Below are 21,407 nucleotides of genomic sequence, written 5' to 3'. Positions count from 1 at the left end.
GAAATCTGTAGAATTATATGGGAAATATTTTCTCCAGGAATATTAACTCTATATTTTCAGAGTTTATGAGAAGAAAGGAAAAACATCATCTGCTCTTCTCACCCTCTTAAGTTTGTCTTATATGGTTATGCAGTTCCTACATTTTTCTCCCAAAAGCACAAATTTAGTTTAGTTGCCATAGATCTTATGATAATTCAGGTGTTATTGCATCTATATCCTTTCAACATTAATAGGTACCACTAAACAATTTGCATACAGTGAAATACAGACTTCAAAGCAGAAAAGCCAAAGACAGCTAGAACTTACAGGTATCCCACAAAAAAAAAAAAAAAAAAAAAAAAAAAAAAAAAAAAAAAAAGAAAAATTCAAAAGTAAAATAAAAGTTTCTTCACATTTCTTCACAGAATTTGTTAAAGGTCACAGCTATTTAATATCTTGCTGTTGCAGAAAAAAAAAATGAAAAACAAAAGACCACACAATCAAAGTTGTCATTTGTGCCCATTACACAATTATCACATCTTCCAGCATCTCTGAACTCCCAGTAAGGGAACCCAAGAGCACAAATTCCATGTAACTTCCTTTGCTGCAGATAAGTTTTTTCATATGAAAATTAGTCATAGTGAAAAATGTTTTTAGACTGTTTATGCATTATACTATAAAACAGCAGAAGAGGATCATGTTAATACATCTTCAATTCTTGAAAATCTCTGGTTTTAGAATAGTTTTTTAATAGGTAGCATGATTTTACCACCAACATAACCTCTTTCATTTAATTAAACATTGCAGTTTATTATAGCATTTTGTACTCTATCATAACTGCTGCAGCATGTTTAAATAAATTAACCTAATGCACATTCAAAGTTCATTTTACAGTTTGTTCACCCCCCCACATACTACAACTTTACAGCACAAGCCTATGGAAGTGATTAGTAGCCCATGTTCATTAATCAGGTCTCCTGTGTGGGTTTGGATGTATCTAATGCTCTCTTACAAGAGAGTAATGATATGCACTGAAGGCACAGCATAAATAGGATATAAATCATAGGAAAATACTTAGAACATTGAATTAAGGGTAATTGATCTTTGCAGTTATTTATGACTTTCTGTAAACAAAAGATATGGGAACACAGCAAAAATACAGATATCTTCAAATTACAGTAATTTATCAGTCATGTTTATATATATATATATATATACACATCTGCATTTACACAATTTATCCAGTAATTCAAAATATTGGCTTTTATTTTTATGCTGTTCTCTGCTTCACAGTCTGCAACAAGCAACTCCAAGCAACATGTGCAATTAAACACTGCTCTTACATATTCACAACATTTACAGAACCAAACTTAATGCACTCTTCTCAATTTATCATAGAGTCATGACAAGAGCTATTTTTCTTTATTTTTATTAAATTGTTTCCAGTGCTTAATTGAGGTTAGAGATTTCAGCGTTATGATGAAAAATAACAGCAACATCTTTCTTTAGGACAGGGATGCTCATTTGCTGACTCAGCATCAGATCCAACTGACACAACAACTTTCCTTCCCCTTGACAATGCTGCAGCCCCAAAAGTACTGCACTGAACCTGCCAGGAGGGTGGAGTTCTGTGGGCATCAGTTGCATTTTCTGGTGGGATTTAACAGCTCAAGCATAGTGTTACACCCTATGAATCTTGTATATCACTGTCTACTTTAAACTCTTGGTTGGGAAAAAGTAGAATCTTAATTTTCCTATTCTTATATTCCTTTTCTGGAGTTATGTGGTTGATTATCATCTTCTCTTATTCTTCCCAGTTTTGTTAGAAATCTATTTAAAAAATTTTATTTAGGGACTGCCTGACCAGTCTACTCCAAAAAATACCACAGACGAATGATTTTAAATCATACTGAAGCAGGAAATTTCTATTCTTATCTAAATTATGGCTATTTAGAGTAAAGTTTAAAAGCATTCCAAGTACCATGGAAAGCTTTACTACCCAAGCCAACCTAAATGCACTTGAAGTGTCAGCACTGAAAATTATACACCTATCCCAGTTCTTGATGCTTTATGTGTGAAAAACCTGATGCTTTCTATGTGCAAAGCAGACTTTTCAAATAATGCAATTTCAAAGACAGTGATTCCATGCTTTTTGTTAGGTCTGCAGCTGTCTTATTTTCTCAGAACCAAAAAAAAATCTTCAGTTGATCAAAATAAGTACTACTATTGATTCATCACAAAATCCCACTTAAACATCCCTATGCAAATGGCCACTCTATAGAAGAATTCATGGAATTACTTACGAGGCCAGAAGGACATAGCAATGCTGACTTCTTGTTTTTTACAAACACGTCCATGCTTCTGACTAAATCTGAAAACACCATCTTCTATATTTTTGTCTACATCATCAAAATTCAATTTCCACATTACATCCTCTCTTGCGAGACACTTCAGGACAAGGTTCTGTAAATATTTTCAGAAATGGAGAGATGTTTAGAGAGGGAAAGCAGCAAACTCTGTGACACTTTTCACATTGCTTTCTCCTAAGCATTCTTTGCACAGACACACCAGAGGGAAAGCAAGAACAGCTCAGTTTATTACATCTGTGGGGTGCAAAGGTGAGCATGCCTATCTGCACAGACTAGATGCTTTCCAGTCATTCACCACATTCACCAAGAGAATACTGTCTTTCCAGAAAGGAAAAACCTCATTTAAGTGAGGTAAATAAATCAAGCATCACAGTGGGAGTGCTCAAACAAACAGAGGAGGACTTATTCCTGATAAAAATAAAGCACAGTAAGCACTAAACACATGGCTCACATCTAGACTTACAGGTGGAGATGTTGAAAATGGAAGAATTTCAGAATAGATTTTCAAAACCCATTCTTTCAATTCAGTAAGATGACAGAGGAAACAAAAAAAATAAAATTAAATTTCTTCATCTCAGAGTTACTCTCTCAGCTTTTGAAACATGCCTAGCTAGAAAAATGCCTTGATTTTGTACTATCATTGATTCCTGAATGCATCTGGAAAAGCATTTCAAGTGTTTTCATCATTGCCAAAAATATTTTTTTCAAATTTCTAACCAAAGCCCTCAGGTACTAAAGACAATAAATTATGTTATGTTTTGCATTCATACATATTATCTGTGTTGCAAATATTAAATTTAGTGTCCTTTTCCCCCTGTTAAGCCCCAAGTCATGACAAGGAATTTCTTGGGACAGTGTCAGTTGGCACAGTCCCTACCATACAAGGCACTGGGACAGCAGTGTCACTGGTTGGCCCATCATGGCACAAATCACTTGCATCCTGGCCCCATCACTGTCTCATTTACTGGTATAGGCAGATGCAGAAATCCTTCAGAATTATACTATTCATATCTATTTCTTACACAACTCATGGTCAATTTCTCATAGTGCCCACATTTTCATATTGTCAGAGTTAGTACAAGCCCAATTTTAAATTTTGGAAAAAAATTACAGTGATTAAAAGACAAAGACGAAATCAAAAACTGAACAAAATGACAATGACAATGTCATTACCTGAGAACTCACACTCCTATCAGCAGTACTGGAACGCATGTCACTCAAATGTGCTTCAAATTTAAATTCCATTGAGGAGAACTCCACGAGTGGTTGAAGTCCTATTAGAAAAAAACAATTTAAAATGTTTACACAGCATCATTCCACAAATATTTTCTCAAAGTACCTCCACAAAATCATTGTTTCTGTACATGTTTAGGGAAAATGTTTCTCCCCTTTTTGATGCTCCCATACTATATACATGATTACTTTAATTTAGCTTATTATGACTCTTTAGTCACATTAAAATCATTTAAAATTTATATCTACCAGAGTTCTAACACCTCTCCATATCACAAGAGCCACATGATCTTCCTTCTCCAGATGAATGCACTTACATTTCTGATAGTAACCATCAGACAAGACTTGGAAGATTTTATATAAAACAGCATTTCTCCTAATTTCATAGAGCTTTAACAAAAAATCATCACAAGACATGAATTTTTAAAGTGGGAGTTTAGAAAAACAGAGGTATGTGTTCCCACAGCCTCATCTTACTTCTTGGAAACAGCCCTGGAAATGAACCGAGCCAGCACAGAGAATCCTTTTATTAAAATCTGCACATCTGCTCCATTCCCAGCGGTGAGCAATTCTCTTGTCCCTCTAAAAAACCCAAAGAATTTCCTAATCACATGTATCACATTATGTAAACAACAATATTATCTGCATTTCTCTAAATCATAGGCACATAAACATGCACTATACATTTGTGACTTGAATTCATATTTTCACTTAGTGATGTTTTTCCTAATGATCTCATAGACATATGTACACTCACCTTTATTCTATATGTTTTCCAATTACATGTATTTTAGAAGCATTTAATGTGAATTTCCTTTCAAGACAATACCCGAGAAGGTCTGATTTCTTTGAAATTTCAAAAGATCTCAAAAGACTTAAGGGAAAAAAATCAAATATAGACAAATCCTAATAAATTTGAGTTGCTTTTACCCCACTTTACATATTTAATTGGCCAAGCCTTCTTACGTGCTCCCAAGAGATTTAAACATTACACAAACATCATTCTAGGAAGACACTCTGTACTTCACTTCCATCTCAAATAAAAAGTGGTTATAAATTAAAAACTGAGATTAGGAAAGCCAGTGTATTCAAATATTCACAATTTATAGATCTACATGACAGTAATAATAAGACAGGATACTAAAGAGAACCACAAATTATTTCTAAGAAAAGCAGACAAGAATTCTATAAGATATCAATTTCTTTGCTGGAAGTGAATGGCCTGTAACTTTGGCTATTAACAACCTCTGACAAGCCAGATGGGATGAGGGACATTCAAAGGCATTTTAAAGGAGTTTTAAATACAGTTAGAGATCCTAGTTTTGACAGGAGAATTCTACAAAAGAGTATGAATGACATTCTACTTTTCTACACTTTTCAGAGGAACCGCTGCAATCACTGGGATTAGCATGATGTAGTCTAGAAATACTAATAAATGGATAGACACAAAAAAAGAGTTTTGATAAACTATTTTTATATCAGGTGAAAATAAAAGAAAAATTTTCTCCACATCACGATTAGGTATAGAAAGTTCAGCTTCAAGTGCATTTATAAACACGAACCAAAACTTGAAAATTTTGCAAGTTTCGAAAGGAATGTACAAATTACACAAATTCCAATTAAGCAGGCATTCTCTGCAAAGCAAAGCCATCACTCCCGGTGTGTGTACCCAGCAGGTGTGTAAGGAGGCCGGGCTCACCCACCGTGGGCTCTGACCCTGCAGACGGGCAGGGCTGGGCTCTCCGGGGGAGGCAGGGGCGCGGGGGCCCCGCGCTTCAGCGGCGCCGCAGGAGCTGGAGTTGGGTACGTGGCCCGAGGAACAGCAATCGGGAGAATGAAGTCATATGCTGCCACCTAAAGGGAAAGAAAATATCGTGGTCATTTTCCCAAAAAAAAAAAAAAAAAAAAAAAAAAAAAAAAAAAAAAATCATAGGTACCTCCTGAACCATCTGAGTGGTTTTGCTGTTTTGGCAGAATTATTGCAATTCTGGATTTACAGGATTTTCATTTATTCAAACTCAGAATCAGTTCTCTAAGTAAGCAGTGCCCAGGTATTTTTTTCCCCATTAAGGAAAAGCTCTATGATCAAAAGTATCAGGTTTATCAGCAGAGCTACAGACAAGGCTTCTGATAAGTCACAGTGTTGTGTTCCACTCCTGCCACCCTAATGAGCAGAAAAAGATTGGAGCCATGGCCCAAATGCAGAAGCTCATGTGAGGAGGGAAAGAGGAGGGAAAACAAAGCTACATCAGTTATGGAAGCCTTTCTCAAAGGCTGAAGAGCAGAGGTCAAACATTATAGTACACCCAGCATAAACAAAATGGGCTCTGAGATCAAAGGTGAAATATCAGTTAAAATTGAGAAACCTTGGGGGAAAAAAGTCTTAAAACCTTTGTCATGAAATGCCACTGAATTCTAGGAGTCTAAATTCCAGTGATTTTGATCCTCATTTTATCTGTTCTATCACATTCCCAAGTGGAATTTCAAACTAAAGACATGGTATGTTTTGTACAGAATCCTCTTTTTTTACAGACTGGGCATCAGAAAGGCCAAATTTATTTCAGAAAGCACTTTCAGAGAGATATTTCTTGCCTCTTGCTCTGTCTTTTCAAGGACCAACACACTAAGATAGTACGTTCTCCAGATAAAAGGTATGGATAACCTTAATAAAGGTAATGGAAAAAAAACCCCAGAACTTCTGCACTAAAACCACTGTTAAGAGTCCTTCAAATCCTGTTTTCACCTTGAAGGCCACAGAAATCTTAGAAAGGAATTAAACCTATAAAATCTTCATGCTGCTTAGAAAAAGCAGTAAAACCAGCTATATAAAGATGCTATGAATCATTTAAAGGCTTTCAAAACCTGCAGAAAATAGTGCATCATTCTTCACTTTCCCATTTCTGGTAGCAAGAAAAATATATAAATGATAGGAAAGAAAACCAAAAGTGTCCTAAGTCAGGACATGAGGCACAAATCCATCTGTAACTGAGAAGCAAGCACACAGCATTGGGAGTGTGTGGAGTTCCAGCAGGGTCTGTGACACACAATTCCACACTTCTGGAGAGTGAGGTGTGTGAGCCTTGTGCAATGTTTTGTCTTTTTACGCTCAACTCACAAGGAAAGTGTTGAATGAGGACAAGCTTTGCAGCAAGATTAGCACAGTCCCCTGTTTTATATTGACACTTCAAATCTAATCATGATTAGATTTTATAATATATAACTGGCTTTTCAAAATTGACATTTAATATTTTTTAGTAACTAAAACTCAAGATATGTCAAAAAGATTGAGTAAAAATCTCCTGCTTTTAATTATATACTCTTCTACTTTTAGTATCTCAAGTCACCCATATAAAACACTTCATCAAGTTACATCTTCAAAATGTGTTCTTGTAACAAAGCTAATTTTGTTTAAATTTGGTGAGATTAAAATGTTTAGTCTATAGTAGATTTTATGACAGCACAGGCTGTGCAAAGGAGTGCAGTCTAGCACAGCAATTGCTCTTCATCAATGCTGGTATCTTTAGGCCAGACAGCAAAAAATGGAATCCCTTTTTCCCTCTCCTAAAGCAGCAAAACAAAACCTAACTAACAGGAAAATTTGGTTTCTTTTTACTATACAACAAAGGGGTTATTTTCTAAGAACTGGCAAACATAAGCAAATATGTGAAAGACTCAATTCACTACACAGAGATCACGATGTTCACTGAAAACTTACTTTTGCTATGAAGTACAATGGTACAAATTCAAGGCCAAGATAACTCATAGAAATGTATTTATATAATGGAGAACAAATCATAGATCTTTTATTTTATTCATACATTAACTGCCCATTATGCAAACTACATCACAAATGAAAAAGCCTTTAAAAATTCTCTGTAAGTAGAAATCAGATTATAATACATATACATATTGCTGAAACAGAATTAAAAATTCATTTCAGTTATTAGGACTTCCCTTTGCAAGTAGAATCATTAGGTTTCTTTCTATAAATATTAAAAAAACTCCTTATGATTAATTTTTCATTTTTCAAACTCCATAATAGAAAAGTCTCTCTTTTGCGAGATTACATTCTTTACAAAGTAATTACAATACTTAAAAAAATAAATCCTTAAACTATTACTGGACTTATCACTGCTTTTTAGATAATTTATGAATACTTTATAGCTACTTATCTATTGAGATATTTTCCTGAAGCTGCATTTAACTTCACACACCAGAGAACATGGGAAGGGTAGGAAGGAAGCATCCTGGAGAGAGTTCTTTCACAAACACTCCTGTTTGTTAATATCATTATAAAAATAATTTTTCCTGTCCTGATGTACACTAATTATGCATGTTGGTTGGAAAGGAGGAATCATCAACAAGGTCAGTGTTTTAGAATCAAAATACTTCAAAAGCTTTAAAAAGACAGGTGAGACAAAGGAGCTTTTGGTTGTGTGTTCACATGGAACACCTCCAAAGGATGCCAGGAAAAGGATGCTGGTCAGGCTGCCACCACAAGTTAGCTCTTCAAATAAAAATAACAGTCTTGGAAACTTTTATTCAGATGGCATCTTAAAATACTTTCAATTTTTTTATTTCCACTAGAATTAATAAACAAATAAAAGCTGTTGGTCATAAGGAATCTGTGAGATTATAAAATCTCTGCTACCAAGATTTATTTCCATTTATGAAATAGTTTTGATATGAACAGTTTGGTAGCTCTGAGTTTAACTGGGGATCCAACATGGCTGAATGGTTTCCTGCCTTGGCCCTAAATATCTGGTATAGGACAAGAAATAAAAGGGGGAAAAGCCACCTCATCAAACATTACAAATAAAACAGTATTTTACATAAAATTCATGGATCAAAAATAAACTGACGCACAGCTGTCAGGTGACAATCTGACAGTAGAAAAAAAAGTATTGTTATTTTCAAAAAACACTTTCAAAGCAGTTACTTCATCTCTATCTTTACTAAGTATTCCAAGGCAATAGTATATCTTAGAAAGAATAAAATTTATTTCTCTAATTACTATTCTAATAGAGCATGTATTCTCAAGGTTGAATAAAAATTTTGCTAATTTAGAAATCATATATTTTGTTTAGCACAAAGAATATGTGACATCTCTCTAAAATTACAGTGTTTCCTTTCACAGTACAACTTCTCAGGGAATTGCACGTAAATCAATAAGCTAATTTATTACTTAGAATTACATTAAAACATCTGTAAAAGATAATAATACTCTTGTATTTATCATATAATACCATGCAGATTGTTCAAGTATCTTGAAGCATTTGTGAACAGGTTGACCTTAAATTTTCTTTATTTGTACCTCTAATACACAAATTCAGCAGGGATACAAGGAGACAAAATGCAATGTACATTAGAAAAAATCAGTTTGATTCAAATTTAAACCTAACTGCAAAGCCAAGGGTTTATATCCTGCAATTGAATCCAATAGACACTCCCAGCCTTCCCACAAATTTAAATGAGCTTTTCCTTAAAATATACTGAAATCTTTCATTCCCCCTGTTTTATATCACAGAAAAGCAGCTTCCACAATGAATAATGGAACTGCTGTTCAAAGCCATCATTCAAAGCACTGCAATAAAATTAAATCTTTCCTTTGTTTATGGTCAGAGATGATGTAGCAACAATACCCTGTAATTCCACAGCTGCAGATTTTCCATAGAATTCACTTCTTACACGACAAATCTGTTCTTTCATGAGAAAAAGGGAAAAAAAGTCATTTAACAGGACAAAAACCCCACCAAAACACCTGTCACCTCCCCACAACAAGCTTAAGCAATAAGCTCTGACAGGTGTGACTTGTTCTATTTATCTCAATCAAAGGCACTCCAAGGCTTCATTATTACCCAGCTGTGTATTTTGTCCTTTTTCCAAGATGCTGGAATTGGTTATTTTCCAGCAGGTCTTAAAAAAATGTAAAAAAACCCTCATTTTGAATCACTACACTCCTGCACTTTGGTTTGCATGCTTTCCCCAGCAGACCCTGCAGGACCTCTGGGAGCAGGGGACAAACACAGACAGACAGATAGACATAGATGATATAGATACACATATAGATTATAAAGATATAGATGATGTCAATACTGCTTTCCTTGACAGCTCTGACTTCCACAGCCACCAAACACTAAGGTTAAACTCTCTGCAGTGAAGTGCAGGGCCCTGTCACCTCTAACTCCTTCAAAGACCCTGGAATAACAGCAAGGCACAGCCACACTGTGTCTGAGCAACATCCCAGCCTTATCTATAATGCATGGACTCCATTTTCTCACTTGGAACACTGAAGGAATTGCCTCAACATTTTTTAAGTTTTATTTTTTGAGTATGCCAAGACACTTCATCTGTAAGAGCATTTTTGATGTCCCATGTATTAATATAGATTATATTTTAGTGAGAGCTGTAGCAGCTCTTCAGAGTTCATATATATGTACTACATTTCTTGATCTGAAGGGATTTTTGGCAGAATTCAAGACTGCATTCAAGATTAAATTACTTGCAACCTTATATTAATAATTCAGGTAGTTTTAATAAAAATTTTAAGTACATTAAAACAATTTCAAGGGGGTTTTTTATGTTTTTAGCAGTGCTCCTGAATTATTTCAACTTTTCCTTAGCCCTATTATCCACTTTGTTAAAGAAAACATCAGTATAGTGGGGGTTTGTTGGCTTGCAGGGTAGTGTTGTCAGTAATGACTACAACAGCAGGAAGTTCTAGTAAAACCAGAAGGCAGACAGAAAAGAATGTGACCTGATGGGACACAGAAGGTTTGCAGCAGCTGGGAGGTAAGCTGGGGAGGAGCAGTTTTCAAAAAAACTGAGATGAGATCAGAAACAGCTGTTGCAGTGCACAGAGGCAGAAATAGCTCTTGCTACTGTGAAACCTGAATAGGGGAAGCTCAACACACTGAGATGAGAGATTTGGGGTTTTATTCAAAACTGGAAAATCGGGAAAGAAATGGGGATAAAATAGAAACTAATGTTTTAAGAAACAGTAACCACTGAGAGTTTCTGATCACAGTAAGAGATGCTGGTACCTCAAGCACTTTTTGAACAGAACTATGTCTTTAATTAGTATTGTGCATTGCAGGAGTTAAATGAAAGGAAAGCTACAGCATCCTGGGGGCTACATATACTTCCAGATGCTGCCTGTAGTCATGTGCCACCCTGGGTAACTCCACTTACATCAGTCAGTGCTCAGGGACCAGCTGTGATGGTGCTGCAGCAGCTCAGAGGTGCTCACCAAGGGCAAAGGGAGACACAAGGACTCTGAGCACACCAGGAGAAGGGAAACTGAAGTAAAAACATGTAATTAAAGCAACACTTATTAGATGGCTATGAGGGGCCCCAAGAAAATTTCCTTTTTGTAGTTTTTATTTCCTTATTTCTGAAGGTAGTTATTTCTATTTGCCAAAAAATTATTCTTAAGACTTGAAATTTGACCCAGAGTTTGAAAAATGAAAAATAAAATCTGTAATCAATAGGTGCAATAATCTACAGCCTTTTTTTGTTTGCTCTGTTTTTAGGGGTTGTTTGTTTGGTTGGTTTTTTTTGGCAAAAACAGTCACAAAACTGATCCCATCAAACATAAAAATCGTTTTTCCAAATTTATACGACAATTAAAGCAGACTTCCAACTGGCATAACCTTATCTTCACTTGAGCCAATGTAAACCAGGACAAATGACAGCTGGACATGGCTATCAATAATGAACAGCAATCCTGACCACCATGTTCAGGAACAAGCTAAATTAAACATAGAGAACAATTTACTATTTCAGCGTTCTTCAGAAATATTACTTCACAGCAGTGTCAGTAGCAACACTTCTACTTTTATTCTATCCTGCAACTTGACAAGGAAAGCAAATAGAACTCAAATGTCACAATGGGAAACAGAGTTATTCTCTTTTCCATTGATTTCTTTTGGACTTTCTTTCCAAGTGGAATTGTCCCACTTCTTTCTTTAAACATGGCATCCCACACGGGAAAAGTGTGCAGCTGAAGTGTTGTCAGTCCTGATTAGAATAACTATTTTACTTGCTTTATTAATAAAAATATTCCTATTGGGATGGTAAGTCTCTGCTCTTAATTCTTGTTCAGCTTGTGGCCTGCAATGTCATACACACAGATTATTCCAAGAGCATTATCTACTTCTGTATTCCCATTATTTGCCCTTCTTACTCAAAGGAAAATGCCAGCATTTTCCTTTGCTGAGTTTCTCCAGTTTGATTATAGGTCACTCATGATATTCTGTAGGTACCATTTTGCAAACAATTACATACTTTCCTGACACTTAAAAACATATGACAAGTATTTATTATCCCTTAATTCAAGGCCTGCCATACTACAGAAAGAATTTTTTTATAAAACTATTGACTCATATTCTGTCAGGAAAAATTATTTCAGGGTAATGTATGGGCCATAAACTCAATCCAATAGCTTCCATGTGCATACAGAAGAAAATCTCAACATTATCAGCCTGTAATATACAAGTATTATTTGAATGATGCTTTGAACAAAGGAATTCCATTTTATACTGCAGGAGTATAAAATGGAAAGCAGGAGTGGGAGGTGGGTGGGTGGTGGAAAAAGAATACTCCTGACCCTTTCAAGATGCATAATATCTGTTATTAATTTTTAAGGTAAAAGTGCAAATAATGCAATGGATTTATATGCTGCAGAAGTGATCCCCAGCTGCTTGTTCTGAAGCTGGTTTATGATATCATACACAAAGTTTTTGCAGTTCATTGTTCTCCAAATATGTGGAAACCCCAAACCTCCAATTTCCAAAGCATTTTTCTATGGGGTTGGATTTAAAATTCACTTGAGTACTCTCTATTGACAGTTACTGCCAATAAAATGCTAATTTTTGGATGTAAAAGTAACTTAGTCTCATATCTTCAATTTTTTTACACTCAAATAGCTCAACCAGAAAGCAAGTTTTCCAATCTTTATGAGACATAAAACTTATGTACATTTGCAGTTTCTTGGGTCATCTGGGAATACAGGCAAGAACAGCTGCTAAAGAAGTTGGCTGCTGGTTTGTTGAATGATTTCATCAATGTGTGGTATGACATTTCAGTGTTAGTTTACACCATTTTTAATCCATTGAGGAAGTGTGTTTGCTTTGTGTATGCAAACACTTAAAGTTATAAAAAGGTTATTTAAGAACTTGTTTTCTTAAGAACTGCATTACTAACTATAAAACTATTGCACAGACTAAAATGTTCATCTAAAATCTCTATTCTCCCACCACAGAAATTTCACAGAGCATGATTTTAATTAACTGAATCCCCACTGTTCCATAAACCTACCTTTTTGGGTGTGAAGGTCAGGAAGCATTGCAAAGATGACTCTTCCTTTAGGTAAACTGTATAGAGATAAGGCTTTGAACGAGAACGGTCAATTGCTGCCAAACAAAATTCACAATCAAATTACAGATGTTACTGCATGAAATAGCAACTTTATAATAGCTGCAGGATTTCGAAGTGATTTCCAGTATCAGGTATCTATATATTTGCATGGTAAGCATTTCTCACAAAGTTACAATGGAATATAGTATCTCTCATAAGAATTCTGAAGGTAATTCTGGGCAGTATTAATCACCAGCAATTTTCATGGAAGTTACTCATTTGGGAAAACACAATATTTCAGACAAAAAAAACAACAACATTGTCCTTTACCTTTGAATACAAGTTTTAAGCTTAAATACTTAATTACATAATAAACTAATACCACAGGGATAAAAATATTTGGCTGAAATGGGTTTGGTGGGTTTTTTTTTTCTAATTACTTTTAGGCATAATCTACATTTCCAATAAGGCTTGCTTCTTTTTTCAGACTTCCATGTTCAATTTTAAGCTACTGGCAGAAGCACAGGTTTCCAGCAAAGGTAATATTCCTCCAAGATCAGTATCCACCATGGAACACCAGGAGTATTCATCCAGTATTCACCATCTGAGTACTGAATCTGACTGGATGTCACAGGAGTGGTTTCAAGCACAAACTCTGATCATGTGCAATGAGTCTGATCCCATGCTGGCTGCCTGCCTGCTGTAAAGAGCCTTACAGCTCTTTTGGAAGTTAAGATGACTGACCAGGAGCCCTCACCTTCTCTTCCCTTTTAAGTGCACCACATAGTAAGAAAACCCCTCTAATTTTGGAAGATCTTTTTTTGCATCATCCATAAAATGCATCATTCAACATAAAGACACAACTAAATTTTATAATAGTGTCTTGCAAAAGAATGAGTCTTAACTTCCTGAGTTTGCAGCTTTGCTTGTAAGGCCTCTTGTCTCTGTAAAATTCTCTTGCGGAAACATCCAAGGAGATGCCATGACTGAAGTAGGAAAGCCATGAGCAACAATGTGCAGGATAAGAATCTGCATTTGTTCTATCAAGCAAAAAAGAATTCATTTCTACTCCTGCCCCAATAACTTCCTGAGCTGAGCATTCATACAGAACAGAGGCCCTGACACTAACCTGCAGACACCCTGTCCCTTTGGGAAAAACAAAAAACCCTTACACTGGTAATGAGATGATCAAAGGGTAAATATTGTCCAAAAAGCAGGTATGATTCCATGGTTAGGAAATTAATACAATTGTTTGGCTTTGTTTCTTTGGGTTTCTTAGTACTTCATTTTAACTAGTAAGAGGGTACTATTTTTTTTATTGTACCTTACCAATCCTGGGGAGGAAAAATTGCAGAAAAAAAAGATCTACAGGCAACCTGACATTCTGCAAATATTTCTTTTTTGTCAAATGTCATCTTATAGGCAAACCAAAATGTCTCCTCTTAATTTATATTAAGCAACTCTTCTAAAATAATTGCTTAACGTTTTCTTATATCAGAAAATTTGGCTACCAGAAATGGTCTGACAGATTTTTTCTCAGCATTATTCATTCCTATATGTAATGAAAATTCTGCTATAGCAAAAGCAAATACCTGAATTGTCTTCAGCATACAATTTAAAATCCTTATGGTCAATAAAATCAAACTGCACTCTAGTACAAGATTGTCCTTTGTTCTGCAGCAAAAATGGAATTGATTTTGTAGAGCCAACATAAACACCTTGATATTCAAATATTCCCTGTAAGTTTAAAGAAGAAAAATGGGTCAAACCACTGTGAAGTCAAGTTTATAACTGAATAGAATGTAAAAAAATATAATTGTGCAAGATTCACAATGTATAACACAATAACAGTGTTGGTTAATCAATAGTCTCACATAACTCATATCTTTAAAAACTTTCCAGGACACAAACTACAAGAGTTTAGAACTTGATATCAAATCCAGTTACACTATCAGAAAAGTTTTAATCATTCAATAAATAGATCAGTGACTTACTTTTCCCTTTATTGCATTTTTTGCTATAACCACCTTAAGAAATACTCTCCCTTTTAACATACTTATTCCAGATTGCCAAATTCAAAACCCAAAGCTGTCAGCTATCATTTAGTGTAATTTTTATATGTAAATTTGGGTTTTAATATCTAAGTTTATCTCTTTCATCATTTTCTTGGGATGTTAGTTTAGGAAGAAATGAAAAATATGAAGTAGGGAGGAGCCATTTTGACATCTAGAGAAAGCAAAATACTTAACCACTCTTACCAATTGCTACAATTTCTTCACACTTACCACATCAATGCCTATTTCAGTGATCTCTGAAAATCCACTGATCCTAAGTGTGAGTTCTGCTGCATTCCTCACTGCTACCTAAGTGAAGGAATAACACGGACTGTGGAAAAGTCATCTTAACATAAAAACCTCACCAAACCTCTCATAATCACATGAAAAAAAAGTTTAACAAAAAAAAAACAACCCAACCCTACCCCACAGATCAGAGTGGAGAGAGTCACTATAAATTGCACTGAAAATAACTCTGCCCTTATAATATAATGCATTTTTGCTGCAGAAATATTAAGAGATGATAGAGTAAATGCCTTCATTTTCTAGAACATAAATAAATATATATATATATATAAAAAAAAAAGAAAATAAGAAACATAAAAAAACACAACCCAAAGTTTTACGAAAGACCAGTGACCAGTCTTTCCCAATTCTGCAGACAAAAATAATATCACAGGAGGTTGTGTTACTAGAATGAGTATTTTTTTCAACAGGAAAGATCTGTCTTCAGCAGCTGTGAGGATTGGAATGTGCATCACAACACACACTGCTTCACAGAGGTGCTGGAACAAGACACACACTATTGTTCTGGAGAATATTAAATATGTTGTAAAAATGAAAAACAATAAATGAATACTAGATTTAACAAGCAGCCCCAGAAGATGGGGAATCCAGGATCAGTCAGATCAGTCAGAAATGGTATCAAAATTCAGGCCCTTGATAGCATCTTTCTTTCCCAATTTCACTTATCCAGGGAAGCAGGCATGCAGAAAACAAAATATGTTACAAGTTTCTTGCACACCTAATATCAAAGTAAAGCTATTAGTAGAGCCATCTCTGAGAAAACCACAAAAAGAAGTCAAGAAATTAAAAACATTTGAGTATTCCAATCTTGCCTCTGTATAGATTACAGAAACTGCAGGTATGTCTGCATTATCTCATAAAGAACAATCACCCATTACTTCAAACAGCTTGACAGTGGCATAATATGAATCAGCTCAAAATGAGAGGATGCTTTGATAGTTCTGAGCAGGACTGAGAAAAAAAAGAAAACCAAAAAAGCAAAACCAGAATTTGTTACAGCAGAAATGATCTTCTGCAAGAAAACCTTATTCTTAAAAAGCATTAGGACACTGGAAATAAAATCCAAAAGATGCACAAACATACACACATAAACACACAGGTTAACACTCAAAAGCAAAAGCTCTTCCCATTTTGAAATACCTCCACTTTTTTATCAAAACTCATGTGTGCCTTTGGAGTGAAAGAGATTTTTAAATCAACAAAGCCTCCCACAGGAATCACTCCTTCAGAGGGTGTGATTTTCATTCCAGGCAGTGGGTTGGAGTCAAGAACCTTCACAAACACAAACAAGAAACATACACAAAAAGGTGTTTGCATTCATTTGGTTTGGTTGTTGTTGTTTTATTTATACCAATGTATCTATCATAAAGCTTTTATATTCTTACAAGGAGAACCTTCATAGCATATAATGCTAACTTGGACATAGAAGTTTGGGAGAAAATGGAAGTAAAGCAAAATAAAGTAACAGATTTCTTAACATAAGTGTCAGTTTCTACTATGAAATAATTCTTTCCACCAATTGGAATCTTGGAGTTCTGAGTTTTGGGTTGTTTTCACTAAGTTATCAAAATTAATATTTGCTACCTAGCAAGTCTTCCGAATATTCTACCAAACTTTTTTTTTGGCGGCAAATAAATTCACCACTTCTTTTTTGACATTCACAGGACACAGAACCCCAATTCTGTATAACTCAGTGATAATATTAGAAGAAAATACTCAGTTTACCCACAGTTAGAAAAGACAAAAAGGAATTTATTCTCTTCTAATGCACTCCTAACAGATAGCTTTTTAAATTATAGCGACACAGGTGATAGTGACCAAGAGCAACCAGCTATGTCTTGGCTTAAGAGTAATTCTGGAAGCTAAAAAGGCTGGGTATGTTTGTTTGTGTTACTGGCTATGCTGATTTTATTCTTTCAGACCCAGCCTCCAACTCTATGGTACTACTTGTTATTTAATGCTCAGCTGATAAAAGAGAAATCTGGTACAAATCAAAATACATTAAACATGTTTCTCAGTACTGTAATAATGCAGTAACAAAACTCTGAGGATTTTAATGAAAATTATTTTCCTTCACTAAACACAGCAATTATTCTGTGACCAGCAAAACTAAAGGAAGTTAGGTTTCCTACTAATTGGTGTATTATGTCTTTACCCACTCTGGCATCCATCTAATCCCTTCTTCAATTCTTTGCAGAGCCCCTCTTGCCCCTGGATGTTGGTTTAGCAAAGTCACTCCATGTGCTGTGACTGCTCTGGGTCCCTGCATGCCCTGACTGGGCAGCAAGGGTGGGAGGAACAGACAGTTTGCTCTGTCTCTCAATGCAGAAAAACATCCAATAAATGCTTTTCCATAGGGTACCCCAGTATGGGGCTCTACCCTCACCCCTGGCTCTCAGGAAACTGCCACAATCATTTAGGCCATCACCACTTTGCTTGTCTTTTGTCCCATCTACCCATCAGTGCAAATTTGACAGAGGGACAGAATTCCTATTTACATCAATCTTGTTTCTCCAGAAAATGTCACAAAAAGCTTAATAGGTTCATATTTAATAACTGAAAACACAAAAACCATAACATGATCTGGTAAAATTAACTCCCTTCTTCCCCTCAACCCAAGGAATTAAATGTGCTAGAAATCATTTTTTCTTACCTGGAAGTATGCATGGTGGTGTCCGGTGTTTAGAATAGTGGCTGTCTTACAAGTAGTGAAACCAATTGGACTGTGAGCCAAGGAGACACTTTGAGCCACAAACTGAACTCTAGTAGTACCAAACTATAAAAAAAAAAAAAAAAAGGAGACAGATAAAACAAGAAACCATATAAAACATATTCCTAAGTACAAATAAATAATTCAGCCTAATTTTTTTATCACATAATGAGCTAATATAGTTGTGCAAATACATAAATTGGAAGTATTCAAATAGGTAAACACAACTTAAGTGTGAGAGAAGATTTACTTAATGTATTAAACTTATATTCAAATTGAACAGACTCAACCCTACAGATATTTCTGGTTCAATTTGAAGACCAATAAAAATATTTTAATTTAACAGCACAAACTTCATTAACTCCAAATGTGTGATCAGGACCAGATATTTCAGAGATATTAATAGCAGTAGAATTTTAAATATTCTAATTTATACACATCCTGGTTTACACATGGCAAACTTCCAAGACTTCAAAAGAAGAGGAAGAAAAGAAAAATAGCTACTGAGGAAAAACAACCAAAAACGAAACTGGGCTCATCAAAAGAAAGGGAAAAGTTTTCTTGGCTCCCAGTAAAAGTTCTAGAACATGTAGCTAGTAGTAGAGCGTGGAAAAAAAAAGAAAAACTCTTTCTTCTTCATACTCCCTGGTATGCAATGTAAGACAACAAATAACTAACCAAAGCTGAATGTCACTGTTTAGAAGACTACCCATCTTCAAATACCATCTTCAAATAACAACACAAAATTAAATTAGGAGTCTGTTGTTACCTTGAAACTCTGAAACATACCTTCCCACGCACACCTAGATTTTTATTCCTTTAATAAATAATATATTTATTAAAAAACTGCTGTATCGCCTCTCAACATTTGTTTAGTCATACTAGGCAAGCAAAATAACTAGACCATAATCTATAAGGACCACTAAGCTGTGATGCCAAAGGTAGAATATCATCAAAAGCAAAGAAAAGGTAAATTGTCTTTGCCTTGCCTTTTCCATCCTGTCTTTGGAGAATACTCTTTAGTTAAACATGTTAAGTAAAAGCTATATGAAATTTAAATCATCTAATAAAAAAATAGATTATAATAGAAATATTTAAAGGTATTACTTGTTTAAAGAAATCCACACATTTTTCTTCTCCAAAGCTGTCCCAGGAATTGTTACCTTTGCAGAACATTTCAAGTTAACTGAATTTCCTTTGCGCACACTCAAGGTGAACTGTCCTGTTTCTGGAGTGCTGAACCCTGGATGCCAAACAACTTCACACTCCACTTCACTATAGGGCTCCACAAACCCTAAAAATATGTACACAATTTAGATGTTATAGCACACACATGGACAACTGTCAAATTACATTGCAGAATTAGAAATAACATAGGCACATAAAAGTGAAATGACCTTCCATGACTGAATGTAAGCATACATTTCTTAGGTGTTGAACAGTCTGATGAATTAAGTAAAATTAGGTCTTGGATTCTCATGAGCATTACATAATCTATTCATTAGTAATCTGCAGTAAAACACTCACAGTTTACTGGTATTTTTAGCCATGAATTACTCTAATAGCCAACACTGAAAAGAAAAATAAAAGAACAGACTATCTTTCTTGCAGAATAACAACTTGGGGAAAAACCGTATGCACTTTTTTGCTTGCAACTGAGTCTGAATTTGTATGAGCAGAAATATCTTTTCTCAAGAATCAGAGCACACTAATTCCAATACAGTTAGAAGTTTGTTCTTTAATAATGGAGCTCCAACATATCCCTGCAGAATATTATTTTTCAAAGAGAAGAAGGTAAAAGCTTCATCTAACAAATACAGATGCATGATGCAAATACTAATTCCAGACTGAATGCCATTTATGTTATTACTCAAACTTCATCAACTTTTTAGCAGCTTCATTCAGTGCTTTTGGAAAATTTCCTATCCTGATGAGATGTATGATGCTGCTGCCCCACTCTTGAAATGTCAGCAATCTGTGCTGAGAAAAATGTTTACCCAAGCACTGCTGGCTGGGCATGGAGGCAGGGAGCTGGACTGAGCCTGCATTCAGGGCAGGGCTTACACAGAGAATGCTGCTGTGATGCTGAGCTGTGACCTGATACTGCTTTTGGGACACACTGATATTGACAGAAATCTAAAAATATCGTTTGTAGCATCAGCTAAATGTTAGTCTTATTTAATACTGTTGACACATAAGATACATACACACAATGTATTTGCATAGCATACCTCTGGCTGGCTGTATAGTAAATGCAGATTTTGTATCTTCATCTACAGGTTTCCAAATAAAGCCAGCAGGTTGGTTTCTGGGATTGCATACCCTCACAGTTCTTCTAAACTCTGTCCCTGCTAGGCAGCCAGAAACAGGACTCAAAATCACTTCCCTTCTAGACAGCTGAAGTTCAATAGGCTTTGCATGTGCAATTACCAGCACATGTCCAATGTGTTTGTTGTTTATTTTGTAACTGAAAGAGCTGTAACACAAAAATATTTATGTCTCAATATTTTTATGCATTTTCTCTGTTACATTCAGAGTAAAATTTACCTGAAATATAACCACTAGCAAGAAAATACTTAATAATTGAGTGTGGACACAAGACTGACAAGAGAAAAGTTTGCAGTTGTTTTGCATACTACTTAAATCATGTCAGAAGTGAAGATCATCCTAAAGGATGATCAGTCTCACACAGTCATTTTAAACTTAGAAAACACAGAGCTCATACCAGCAGACTAGAGAATAGTTTTTTTCTTACATTTTCCCATGATCTGCATTAAAAGACACGAGCATGGATGCAAGTGATGGAATTCTAGGCTGGAAATAGAACAGTATTTTCCATAAAAATTTCTCTTAGCAAATACACCATAATAACCAACTTTTTTCCCCTGATGCACCTCTACCTATATAAGGCTTTTCACAGGACAGATTTTTGTTTGTTCTGTAAAATCAAAAACAATAAACAGTATTGTACTAGGAAAATTCTGCAACATAAAACTGAATTGATTATTACAATGTCACCATAGATGAGTGTACACAATTAACAATTATCATGACTACACTTTAAAATCAGCCAGGTGATTTTTTTAAAAAAATTTACTATTGCCAAGAAAATGTGTAAATCAAGACAAATATAAAAAGCCTTACTTTTTAAACATTCCAGCATTGATTGTCTCAAACACAACAGGAATATGGGTTTTTGTAAGAGGAGGGACCACCTGAGACAATGGAGATGTCTCCTGCAATTCTGCAACTTCAATCTCAACTTGTATCCAAATATGAACTGACAAATTATTGATGATGTGCAGCTCTTTGGTTGTTGTAGAATACACACAAACATCACCAAAATCTATAGTAGAAGGACCTGAATTATATAAGAAATAAGATCTTCAACATTAAAAG

General features: G+C 35.1%; 1 protein-coding gene across 1 annotated transcript in view; it reads right to left on the bottom strand.

Annotated features, from left to right (window-relative positions):
* The window catches only part of CFAP47 (cilia and flagella associated protein 47), a 259,541-nt gene that overhangs the window by 221,395 nt on the left and 16,739 nt on the right, over positions 1-21,407 (bottom strand). The window contains exons 14-24 of the mRNA XM_063182155.1: positions 21,153-21,369; positions 20,240-20,484; positions 19,172-19,302; positions 17,952-18,074; positions 16,439-16,570; positions 15,224-15,301; positions 14,531-14,675; positions 12,900-12,994; positions 5,285-5,435; positions 3,522-3,622; positions 2,283-2,442 (exon numbers count right to left, since the gene is read on the bottom strand). Coding sequence (XP_063038225.1) covers positions 2,283-2,442; positions 3,522-3,622; positions 5,285-5,435; positions 12,900-12,994; positions 14,531-14,675; positions 15,224-15,301; positions 16,439-16,570; positions 17,952-18,074; positions 19,172-19,302; positions 20,240-20,484; positions 21,153-21,369 — 1,578 coding nt within the window. The remainder of the gene's footprint in view (positions 1-2,282; positions 2,443-3,521; positions 3,623-5,284; positions 5,436-12,899; positions 12,995-14,530; positions 14,676-15,223; positions 15,302-16,438; positions 16,571-17,951; positions 18,075-19,171; positions 19,303-20,239; positions 20,485-21,152; positions 21,370-21,407) is intronic.

This window comes from Melospiza melodia, chromosome 2, assembly GCF_035770615.1.
Source record: "Melospiza melodia melodia isolate bMelMel2 chromosome 2, bMelMel2.pri, whole genome shotgun sequence".
NCBI classification, from domain to species: Eukaryota; Metazoa; Chordata; class Aves; order Passeriformes; family Passerellidae; genus Melospiza; species Melospiza melodia.
This window is presented reverse-complemented; position numbering and strand designations above follow the sequence as displayed.